This window comes from Opisthocomus hoazin, chromosome 15 (assembly GCF_030867145.1).
Source record: "Opisthocomus hoazin isolate bOpiHoa1 chromosome 15, bOpiHoa1.hap1, whole genome shotgun sequence".
In the NCBI taxonomy this organism is placed as follows: domain Eukaryota; kingdom Metazoa; phylum Chordata; class Aves; order Opisthocomiformes; family Opisthocomidae; genus Opisthocomus; species Opisthocomus hoazin.
This window is the reverse complement of record NC_134428.1, coordinates 17,873,842-17,884,586: the sequence shown is the minus strand read 5'-3', so window position 1 is coordinate 17,884,586 and position 10,745 is coordinate 17,873,842. Positions and strand designations below refer to the sequence as shown.

General features: G+C 35.8%; 1 protein-coding gene across 2 annotated transcripts in view; it reads right to left on the bottom strand.

The window, feature by feature from the left end:
• Positions 1-459: 459 nt before the first annotated feature.
• Positions 460-10,745, bottom strand: part of LMTK2 (lemur tyrosine kinase 2) — a 44,743-nt gene continuing 34,457 nt past the window's right edge. Inside the window, exons 11-14 of one of the 2 annotated variants that reach the window (XM_075436350.1) lie at positions 7,767-10,677; positions 6,206-6,341; positions 5,555-5,800; positions 460-4,416 (exon numbers count right to left, since the gene is read on the bottom strand). In XM_075436350.1, coding sequence (XP_075292465.1) covers positions 4,388-4,416; positions 5,555-5,800; positions 6,206-6,341; positions 7,767-10,677 — 3,322 coding nt within the window. In that variant the 3' untranslated portion in view covers positions 460-4,387. The other variant, XM_075436349.1, reaches the window with a different exon arrangement.

The following is a 10,745-nucleotide window of genomic DNA, read 5'->3' as shown; positions in this document are numbered from 1 at the left end:
AGCACATGCGCTTAGATTAAAAAATTCTTCTACAAATAAATTCAATAAATATTGAGAAAAACATATTAACCTGTTTGCTGAAGGGTACTTACAAATTTTGAAATCTCCATTCTTCATACAGATGCTTAATTCTAGGATTGAAAGCAATATTCAGTTTTTAGAATTAATGACACTGCTTGTATTTGAAGTATTGCTTCTCTACTGACTGTGTATACACATTACCTCAAGTTCACACAAAGATGATATTAGAAGAAATTAAAGGCGACTACATTATTTAGTGTAGAGTCATCCGCTGGGATGTAGCTTTGAGCTTTTGATACTTTCTCAACCTCTGGACACAAGCAAATATATCTTACAGTAGAACTACACTATACTGTGGACCTGAACCGCTGCTGGCATCTGTTTAAGAATGAACAAACAGACAAAGAGATTATAAATATATAACTGTATTTTATTTTTAATATTAAATATTTTTAAATTACAAGCAGTTTCTTGAATCACACTATGCATGATAATCAATATACAGTAGAAATTACAATTTAAAAATGTACACAATTTAAAGACATTTTGACCTGAAATTTCATTAACTATGATATATTGCCATAAACCTCATACCTGTATTAAATTACAATAGGAAAACCTCATACCTATGATTTTGTTACATAGTTTCTCTTTACAAATAGAATTCAACATTATATATACACACACACACACCAGTACCATTTATCACTTAAGTTACACCTACATCTGTGCAAGTTCAATTTCATAAACAAAACTAACTGTAAGTCATATTCAAGTTTCTGAAAAACAGGCTGCTGGTATTACAAATACTTATTTTCAATAAGTTTATATGATGTTTGACTCTCCTCTAGATTTTTTCCAGTCTTATACCAAAACCATTAACATATAAGGATATTTTTGTATGACTTAAAGCTGAAGTAATTTTGTACAGTCCACTCTTGTTTAAGGCTATTTCTTATAAGGCTAATATACTTGGATTCCACCTTTCACCAACTCTAACAAAAATAGCCATGTCACTAACACCTGACAATGCTGATATTTGAGCATAGTGCTTACTCAGAAAAAAAAAACAGTCTTTCTACCAACCAGCCTCCTCATGAAAAAGATTGAGTACTACATAAAAATCTGCTAAAAACACTGATAAAAAAGAATGAGGCTTAAATGGCTTTCATTAGTGCATCAACAAGGATATAAAAAAAAAAAATGTTTAATCTGCTCATTTCCATGAAAATGGCAGTTTCCATAAATGCAATACACACAACCTATCTGCAGCCTGGGGATTTGGGAGAGGACAGGTGTTTCCGTTAAAACCGGACACTCTTCTCGCTCTATTGGCTTCTTGCTACAGATCCTCATTTTTAAACAAACTTAGGTGGGAAAAATCAGATCTTTTAAATAACTTTAGTAGCCAAATTGAGACAATGCCTTCAGTATTCAGATAACCAAGGTATTCTACTAGAGAAGGAATTAAAATGTAACCATTCCTCATAATAAACCATTGAAAATAGATACATGTACTTCTAAAAGGGAAACCATGCTTAAGTAGCTAGTGCAAGAAATTACATATAGTTTAATGAATTATTTGTAACAAATCCCCTTATTATAATCTAACACGTTGGAATTACTGATTCGTCTTCATTGTGCCACTGACTGCTAGTATATTGCTAGTAGTTGATCAGACTTAACTAGAAATTTTTCAAAAAAGGACCTTTATATTATTGCAATCCAGCATACTGGATTACTGAAATTAAAATTCATGTTTAGGTGAGTCAACTTCAAATATTTCTTTCTCTTCATTGTACAGCTAAAAAGGACATTACCTTTCTTAATATCATACACATCCCAGTTCATTTTGGAAAAAAATGCTCCTTTGGCAATTCCTTAGCAAAGAGTCCATTTGGACAAAGCAGTAAACTTTCACTTCTGTGTAAGATTTTGATTATGTTTACCTTTACCTGGGTTTCAAGATAAACATCTGATTCTCCAGAATTATAAGAAATGAAATGCACAACCAAATTGTAACATCCTGGAGTACAAGCTTTTATTTAACCTTGGACTGTATTTTAAATCGAATGAGCCAAAGTTTAGGCTGAACTCCAGGTCTGATAGATTTTTCAACCCGCAAAGCAGATAAGCCCACACGTTCTTTGCAGACCATTATGGAGTTTCATTCTTAGTTTTGATTTTCCACACCAAAAGTAGGGTGAGAATTACAGAAGACAGATGAGATGCCTCAATCTAGCTGTAGCCAGGAGTTTAATGTTAGAATTATGGAATTTCTAAGCAATAATTTGTGCACAATGTACATTACCTTTATTTTAAAATATCGAGAGTAGTGCACAGCTTCCTTAAACCCTCTACAGTATATACTGTCAGCCTGTGTTAAGATCTACTTGGCTTTGCTTCTTATAGCATGTTTTGGGAAAAGCCCGTGAAAAATTCAGTTCCTCCCTTCATAGTGAAGAACAGTTCTGACTAACTCTGAATGTGAGTGCCTCATCAGAAAACGTTCTCTCAACAATACATTGGCAACTTCAAATAAAATTGTAACTAAATCATTCCCTTTCGATCGGAAACCAGAAACCATTCTGGTTAAGGGCTAAATAATGCTGGAAAAAAACAATTAACATATTCCTGTCATTTTAAAACATACTTACAATCAAAATGCATACAGAGGTATACAAAACCAAACTTCACACATCTGAAAATATCTAGTCCTCCCATACTTCATATGATGAAAATTCTCTGGTGACTGGATCTGAACACAGAGCATTCGGACCACCATTATACTGAAGCCCTGCCAAAATAGCCACTAAAACACGAAGTACCTCATATTTTAGTACATTCGTATTTTAGTACACTAAGATACAAAACACGAAGCCAGGTAAACTGTTCCTATCAGTGTTTCCTACAGATCCGCAGCTGCATAAGACATTCCAAGAGGTCAGGGATTTGTTTCTCAACTGAACTCACTTTGGAGTAGTAATTAAGGATTCTTTCCCCCCCCCCAAGCAGTTTAAAGGATTAAACCAGCTAAATGCATGGCAGAATATGAAAGTTAAAAAACCCACATTGTATTCCCTTCCCTACAGACAGTTTCAGACCAAACTTTACTACAGTGCATCTTTGGGTCAGCACGCATTTCAAGATGTACCATGGAGCCCTGCATACATCTTAAAATAGGTCTTGCCTTATGAAGGGTGGAAAATCTGGCATTAACCATTAATCTAATTCTTAATTGTCATAACATCACTGAGAGGTAGATTTACCACAGGCCTGAATGGCAGCCCCAATCTGCAGTCAGCAGAAAAGTGAGCTTCAAAATTCACAGAATGTACAACTGAAGGGCCAAGCATGCCCAAATCCAGTCTGTTGAAATTAGTCTCCTTGTAAGATTCACAAATTCCACAGTTTTGTACAGCCAATTTTTCCTCTTCTCCCTCCAAGGCAGAAATTGTAGTAAAAAGTGGAAGGCCCTTAATTATGATATAGTCAGATGCTATTACAGTTTAAGCAGTCAGTAGGATCATATTTAGGAATTAAGAGACATTATCTCTTTCATCTAAAAATTCCAGAGTACATGATATATTCTTTTCCAGTTTCCTATAAAACATATACACTAACAATCAATCTATAATCATTATCATTTAGAAATGGTACTGACTTCGGCAAGTCTAACATAACACTCAGAAGTTATGTACGTTTTACAAGTACCGTGCATAGCAAAGGCTACAAAAAGGACAAATTAAACTGGATAACTGGGCCAATTCAACTTGTCTTATTTTCCTTGAAAGGTTTAGATTTTGATTCTGTACATCATCAGGAAATAAAGGAGGAATAACCCATAGTGCAATTGTAATAAGCAAAGTAATATGTAGTGATATCTTTTGAATAAATACGGCTCACTACTGATCAACTATCATTCATACAGTTTCAGCAACACAGCCACCTGTTGCACAGGACAGTTATACACAATTCTACAACAGGTGTAGGTTCAAATAGATAATGAACTACATGGAAAAATATAAAAGGAATATTGTACAATCTCATACATAAACCAGATGACTGTAGTGTAATTGCTTTACTTGTTTCTTAAGTTATCTGAAAAATACTTCAAGTACTTGAAAACAGCGGCAGAATCATCTTTCCATGAAAAGCAAAATTGCACTGATTTAAAAATACATTACAAAGTTAAATACACATTCAAATTAATGTCCTGATTTAACATTGCTTTCAGTGTTTACTTTCATTTCTTAGTCCTTCTTGATTACCTGTGTTACTCCAAGAGGATCCAGAGTTTAGATAAAGAAGTTTCAGACAAAGTCTGTGTGATTTACGTATGTAGTCCAAGGAAGTTTTAATTCATTTAATCTTTTTCTCCATCTTCACTGCTTCCTATTAGTAGAGGAAAGGTCATAAGGTATAGAGAAATTCTTCTGCACAACCCTCACTTCTTTGTAGGACTCTTTCTAGAACTTGGCATCCTGCTGCTCCGCACTTCCAAGTTCTGGTTAATCTTTCCCTAAAGCTCTCAACTACTGTAAACATTTCGTACATTTATACATAGACATCTGCTTAAATCACACAGTTCAATGTCACTTCTTAGGACACGTAAGGCAATGTGGGATCTCCAAAACAATCTCTCTTATCTGTAAGTTACTAAGCAGCAAACATTATCTAATCAATAAGCACAATACAAGAACAATACAACTCTACATAAACACCGATTACATTTTTATAGACATTGACCATTAGCAAGGCTCAGCAAGCAGTAATATTTATCTTTAATAATGCAACATTTTATCAAGATTAATAATACGTGGAACTGATTCAGGTCTGCATATTTGTGCTTCTCTTAACCCTAAAAAAAAAATGTATCAAAGCTTAAAAAAACCCCCCCTTTTTGTTACAGACAAGAAAGCTCTTGTTAATACTGCTAGTACTAAATATTGCTATGAACAGATTGTTTGGCTCTCCTAACAGAAACTATCTTACTCGCAGCTCTAGAAAACATGCTGCAATTCTTGAGAGAATATCAAGAATGCACTTTCTAAAAAGAATATGAAAAGAAACTGAACTGTAAAATAAGCTTAAACAACAGTGGCAGAAACATAGTGCTCCCAGCATCTTCACCTTGTGCAATGAAAATAAAATTGTGACTTATGACAGTGATGAGAATTATTCAACTGCCATAGTGTGGCAGCTATACAGAATCGCCTAAGTACTGCATAGATTTAATTTATATAAATATAGCACTATTCTTTTTGGAACAAAAAATTTGTGAGCTTGTCCTGTAAATGTTCCATAGAATATCCAACCACAAGTTCGTAGCAATTTGGATGCAAATAATCTCAATCTACATGGAAAGCTCTCTTTACTGAAATATAAGGCCAGACATAACTTTTATAGCATTAAAAATGCATTTCTAAATCAAGTATTTAAAATTGAACAAGACCTGTCCTATCTATTACTTGTATCTTTGCATAAAGTACTTAACTTGTAGTTTTAAAATAATTACAACTAAATCACTTACCTCCTTGCTCTATATCTGAATCTGTAAGATGCGTAAGAGAAAAGCTTGCCATATTTGCAGGAGAGATGGAGAATCTGGAATAAGGGGATGAATGTGACCAGTTCTGATCGAGAGTCCGGGAAGGTGGCGGTGGAGAGAAGTACTTTGACTGCAGAGGCGGTTTAGAACTAATAAGGCTATTAGCTGCCTTTGATATAAAGGATGGCTCTGGAGAAGAGAAGTCATCATCCCATTCAAAACCCCCACCTTGCGGGAGGGAAAAAAAGAAAAAAAAAAAAGAGGCAATTTACAATAAAGTCAAGTCATACACAGTTTTAAAAGCAAGTCCCTGGAAGACTGCATTAACTCAAAACAAAACTTGTAGCTTTTCTGTTCTGGCCCTAGGCGGGTCACAAAGATTTGCCACCCGTAATTTGGTCACCTCTCAAGATACCCTAGCCACATCCATATATAAACCACCAGTGTCACGTCACAAGCTTTGATCATCAGTAATGCTAGTATCTGAGCCGAGCTGGAGCATGTGCTTAGGATGCAAAATTGAAGCCAGTATGGTACAATAAATTTACAAGTCACATAATTTAAATGACACGTCATTAAAAACTATGCATAAAACAGTCTTAGCCCCTTCTGTGTATAAATATATTTGAGTACCTTCTTCATCTGTTGAGCTTTCTGAATTTGCAAATCTGTTTAAGTAACTAAAACTTGAGGATGGAACAGGAGTGCTGCGAGAGCCTTCACCATTAAAGTCTGCTGCACTGTTGCCCAGCTCCTTAGTTGGTGTTTCCTAAGGCAAAGAAAATAACTTCTTTAACTCTCATGTACACAGTATGTATCCATGCCTATACACACAAGCATTCCAAAAATACAGTCCCCCACCCCCGCCATCAAATCTACTGTGGAATTAAGTGGTCTGTAAACTCTAAGTTATTAACACACAACAAAACTTTTGAGTTATAGATTAAGCATATGCACATACTTCTGTTTCTAAAGAAAGTGGTATCAAATCCATGCTAAAATGCATGCAGGAAATGACTATTTAAATATTATTTATGATATAAAAAGGTTTCATATTTCTGGGAACAAAGCTAAAGCATCTTCCAATTGAAAACATTTCCCTTATCAGTCTGACACAGGTAGGATGCTTCAGAATAAAGAGACAGACTTTGCATGACCAGTATTTGAAGCAGCCAACATTTTATCAGTTACTGTAACAATAAGTAAAAAGTTGAACAACTAAGAGCAGTTTAGACACAGCTAATTTTTTTGTTCCCCTCTAACAGCATTACTATTCTACAGACTGCCTAAACATAAACATATCACCTATGTTATCTATTCCAAAACACAGTCATCTCTAACACTTATGTGCGTCATCATAAGCAACATTTCCAAAGCCTGACAATGTGACTGTTCTTTTAAACTCACTGTACTAGTTTAGTTGCCATAATGTTAAAATACAAATCCACTCTGTATCAAGTTACAGAAGTTAAAAATTGATGAAGCAGATAGGGGAACAAAGGTAACCCTGAATTTTATAAGCAGATCAGTATTTCACTGAACTTGAATCACATTGGATTAATAAAAAGCAGCATTACCATTTAAATACTGTTCTCATCTTTGATTACGGTTTAAGGTAAAATTACCTTAATACTAACACACACAAGATTCATCGTTAGGTTGTGGTTTGGGTTTTTTTGTTTTGTTTCGTTTTTCTTTTATAAAGGCATTTACACTTAAAGTCCTCAAACTCATTAAAAAGATACACTGCTTCTATAGAGTTACAACAACATTCTGGTAAAATAAATTAAATCAATCTGCTGTCTCATGTATTCAAATCATAATCAAATGATGCTGTCCCACATACTCAAATTAAATACAGCTTACAAACATCAGCAAGACATTGCTAAAAATCACGTTTCATTCAGAGCATGCCGATTCAGGACTTGGCAACCAACCCCACCCAAAGCAAAACCTTCTTTTACTGCAAATTAGTGCCGCTATTCTACCAGCAGCCCACAACCACACCTAGCCAAGAAAAGGTTTCTTTTTTCTTTATAAAGAACAAATAACCCACATCACAAACAAGATCCAACCCTGCCAAGAAAGATCATCTAATAGCAATGTGTGTACAAACATTAAGCTGTTCTACCACATCTTGTTTTAAAAAAGCCAAACTAACAAAAACTTTAATTAGTAATTAAAAAAAAGATACCTGATCAAACAAATACACAGTCACATCATCAAAGAACGTTACAGCCTTTTTCTCATTTTTCCAGTGCTCATGTTGCCTTTCATTAAGAGGTTTTGGAAGTTTCAACAAGCTTCTCAGATATTTTCCATCATCCTTGTCAGTAAGTATCTCGGGTACTTGATGAACAGTTTCATCTTCACTGTCAGAACTCAGACTATGCATATGAAAAGTCCTCATGTCATCCTCGGAATCACTGTTTTCATCTTCCTCATCCGCATCATCACCATCTTCTAAATCAAGCATTCCAGAAACATCGAGTTTGCCAAGGTATTTTCCTTCAATATCTGGCTCTTTCAGTTTTTGCCCTTCAATGTGATAGGAGGACTTCTCACTGTTACTCAAATCTGAAGGACTGCGTATGTTATGCACAGACTTTAAATCTCTGTGTGAAAGAAGTTCTGAAGTGTTAGTGCCAACACAAGAGACAGTTTTATGGGAAGTCTCGGGTACTCTTATTTCATCCCTTAGGTTACTTTCCATCGATATTTCCAGGGAATTCAGAGTTGCCTCAGCCCACTCATCCGGACACCCCTGCATTCTTACATCAATCTCTTGCATCTCTAAGTTGTGATCTGGTTCTATTTTTGCATTTTGGTTATTGATATCCTGGTAATTCCTTACATCACACTTTTGCTGTCTCTCTTCAAAACTGTAATCCTCTTCACTATTATTCTCTCCTCTGTTTGAAGAAACAACACGTACAGTCTCTCTTGACAGATTTACAGCCTCTTCTGGTTTTTTATCTGGCTCAGAATCATTATCAGAGAAATAGGCAGAGTCTCTATACGAGTTTTGATTTCCACCCAGAAAAACCTTTGGGGTTGCTTCAAAATTGCTATTCACTGCATCTAAACAAGCTGCTGCTTCTGAAACAATTATGACTGGATTAGAAGGTAAAGCACTAACATTGCTCTCACTGACACAGAGAGCAGTATCTACACTAGAAGCCTCCTCAACAGCGACATGGGAAGTCCATTCTGGAGATTCCAAGTTCTCTGTTTCATAGCCACTGTCAGCAGGTTTATCAGGTGGCAAAAGTTTCTGAGGACTTTGAGCCTGTAAAGATTCTAAAACCTCATTTACATCTAAAGAATCCAAGGAATCAGGTGTTTCTAAGGCTTGTTCTACAGTCTGTATAGGAGATGGGCTGTCTTCCAAAAGACTATCCTGACTTGTACAATCTGAAGTAGCAACAGAAATTAAGGTGACCTCTTCTGGAATATCCTTACAGTCTTCAAAATGATTTGATGTTTCTTGTTTTTCCTCCAATAAACATTCATCTTTTTTTAATATGGGACACTTATCTTGCAAATTTCTTTTCGTATCTTCCTCATCACTACATTTTTCTCTACTAAAAGCTATTTCATCAGACTGGAAAAGCACTCCCTGTTTTACTTGTGCACCACACTCATCTGTTTCAACAGCAACACCATAATATGGATTGTTTCCAACATTATTATTTTTGGCATTATTGGATAACTCTTCCTGACACAGAATATCGGTGTTACAGGACACGACTTCACTGATGTCCACATTTGAAAGTTTTCCCTCATCCTTCAAATAAGGAAGTTTTGCACGTTTATCACATGAATTATGTGCTGCAGATGGACTAGAGGATGCCTGTATCTCTAAAGTAGTCTCATACTGAGAATCCAGATCTTTATTCATTGTCACTGGGTTAAAATTTTCATCTTTCACTGTTCTAAGACCTTCATGGATTAAAGAAAAGACCTGGGCATTTTCAGCCAACACAGGCTCAGGCTCTACAGAGATTTTATTCGAGGTTTCTAATATATTTTTTAGAACATCATCTGGATTTTGCCCCAAATCACTGCTGGTTTTGTTAGACAATAACCCTGTTAATAAGTTTTTCTCTTGAAGAAATAAGAAGTTATCAGAAAGTTCTTCTAAAGTTATCAAGTCAGAACGGTTAGAGATATTTTCACATAAGGAAACTGTTTCAGAAGCATGACTAGAATGCTCCTTTTCAGAAAGGCCTACTACCTTTCTAGCATCTGTGTTTGAGTTTAAAACAACGGGTTTAAAGTCTTTAGGAATATCATTTGTTTCAACAAAACCAAGTATTTTTCTGTTTGTCAGTTCTTCTGATCTGTCAATGTCATTAAATATGTTTTGGAAAGGACTTTCTGGACTACTAGCAGCAGACAAAATTTCTTCTTTAGGATCCGTACTGTAGTGGAAGAAGTCCCTGTCAGTGCTAGATTCTTCAACATCAAGATCCCTGAGAACCGTGAAATGAGAACTTTTTTCTTGTACAGCTTCCTGATGATCAACTTCTGTAGTTAGTACAACTGACTGGTTATCAAAATTCATGCTGCAGCCACTTCCTTTTTCCTCTAATTGGATGTAGTAGTCATTTCCAACAGAAAGCTTGTGTGCATCAAACACAGGTAACACCCCAGGGACAGCAAGTGATGCTTCTTGACCACTTCCATCCTGTGCTCCCGACCCTTGCTCTGAAAGTGACCTCTCAAAAACCTCCACTGGAAAGAAAATACTTGTGTATGTCATTGCTTCATCAGGATTCACACGACCACATTCATCAAAGTGATCATGTTTAGCTGCCTCCCAGATATATTCAAAGCTGAGACCCTGGCTTGTTTCAGTTACAGTAAGAACTTCCTCCATCTCATGGCCAAGTCTATCTCCTGCAAAGTGATCTAAGATTGGAAATGCAGAGTTATTTGTTTCTCTATTTGAGGTGTTTGGTTTAAGAGCATTCCACTGCTGTTCAAAATCAATCTCCGAGTCCCTTTGGCTTTGCATGCGAAGGTAAGTCAGAAGTCTATGCACTTCTTCTGCTGTTGGTCTCTTTTCTGGGGGTAGCCAACAGAACTGCAGAACTTCATACCTACACAAGCAAGAAACATGTTTCAATAGGTTTCACACTGAAAAGAAATTTCTAAAATTCAGGTATCT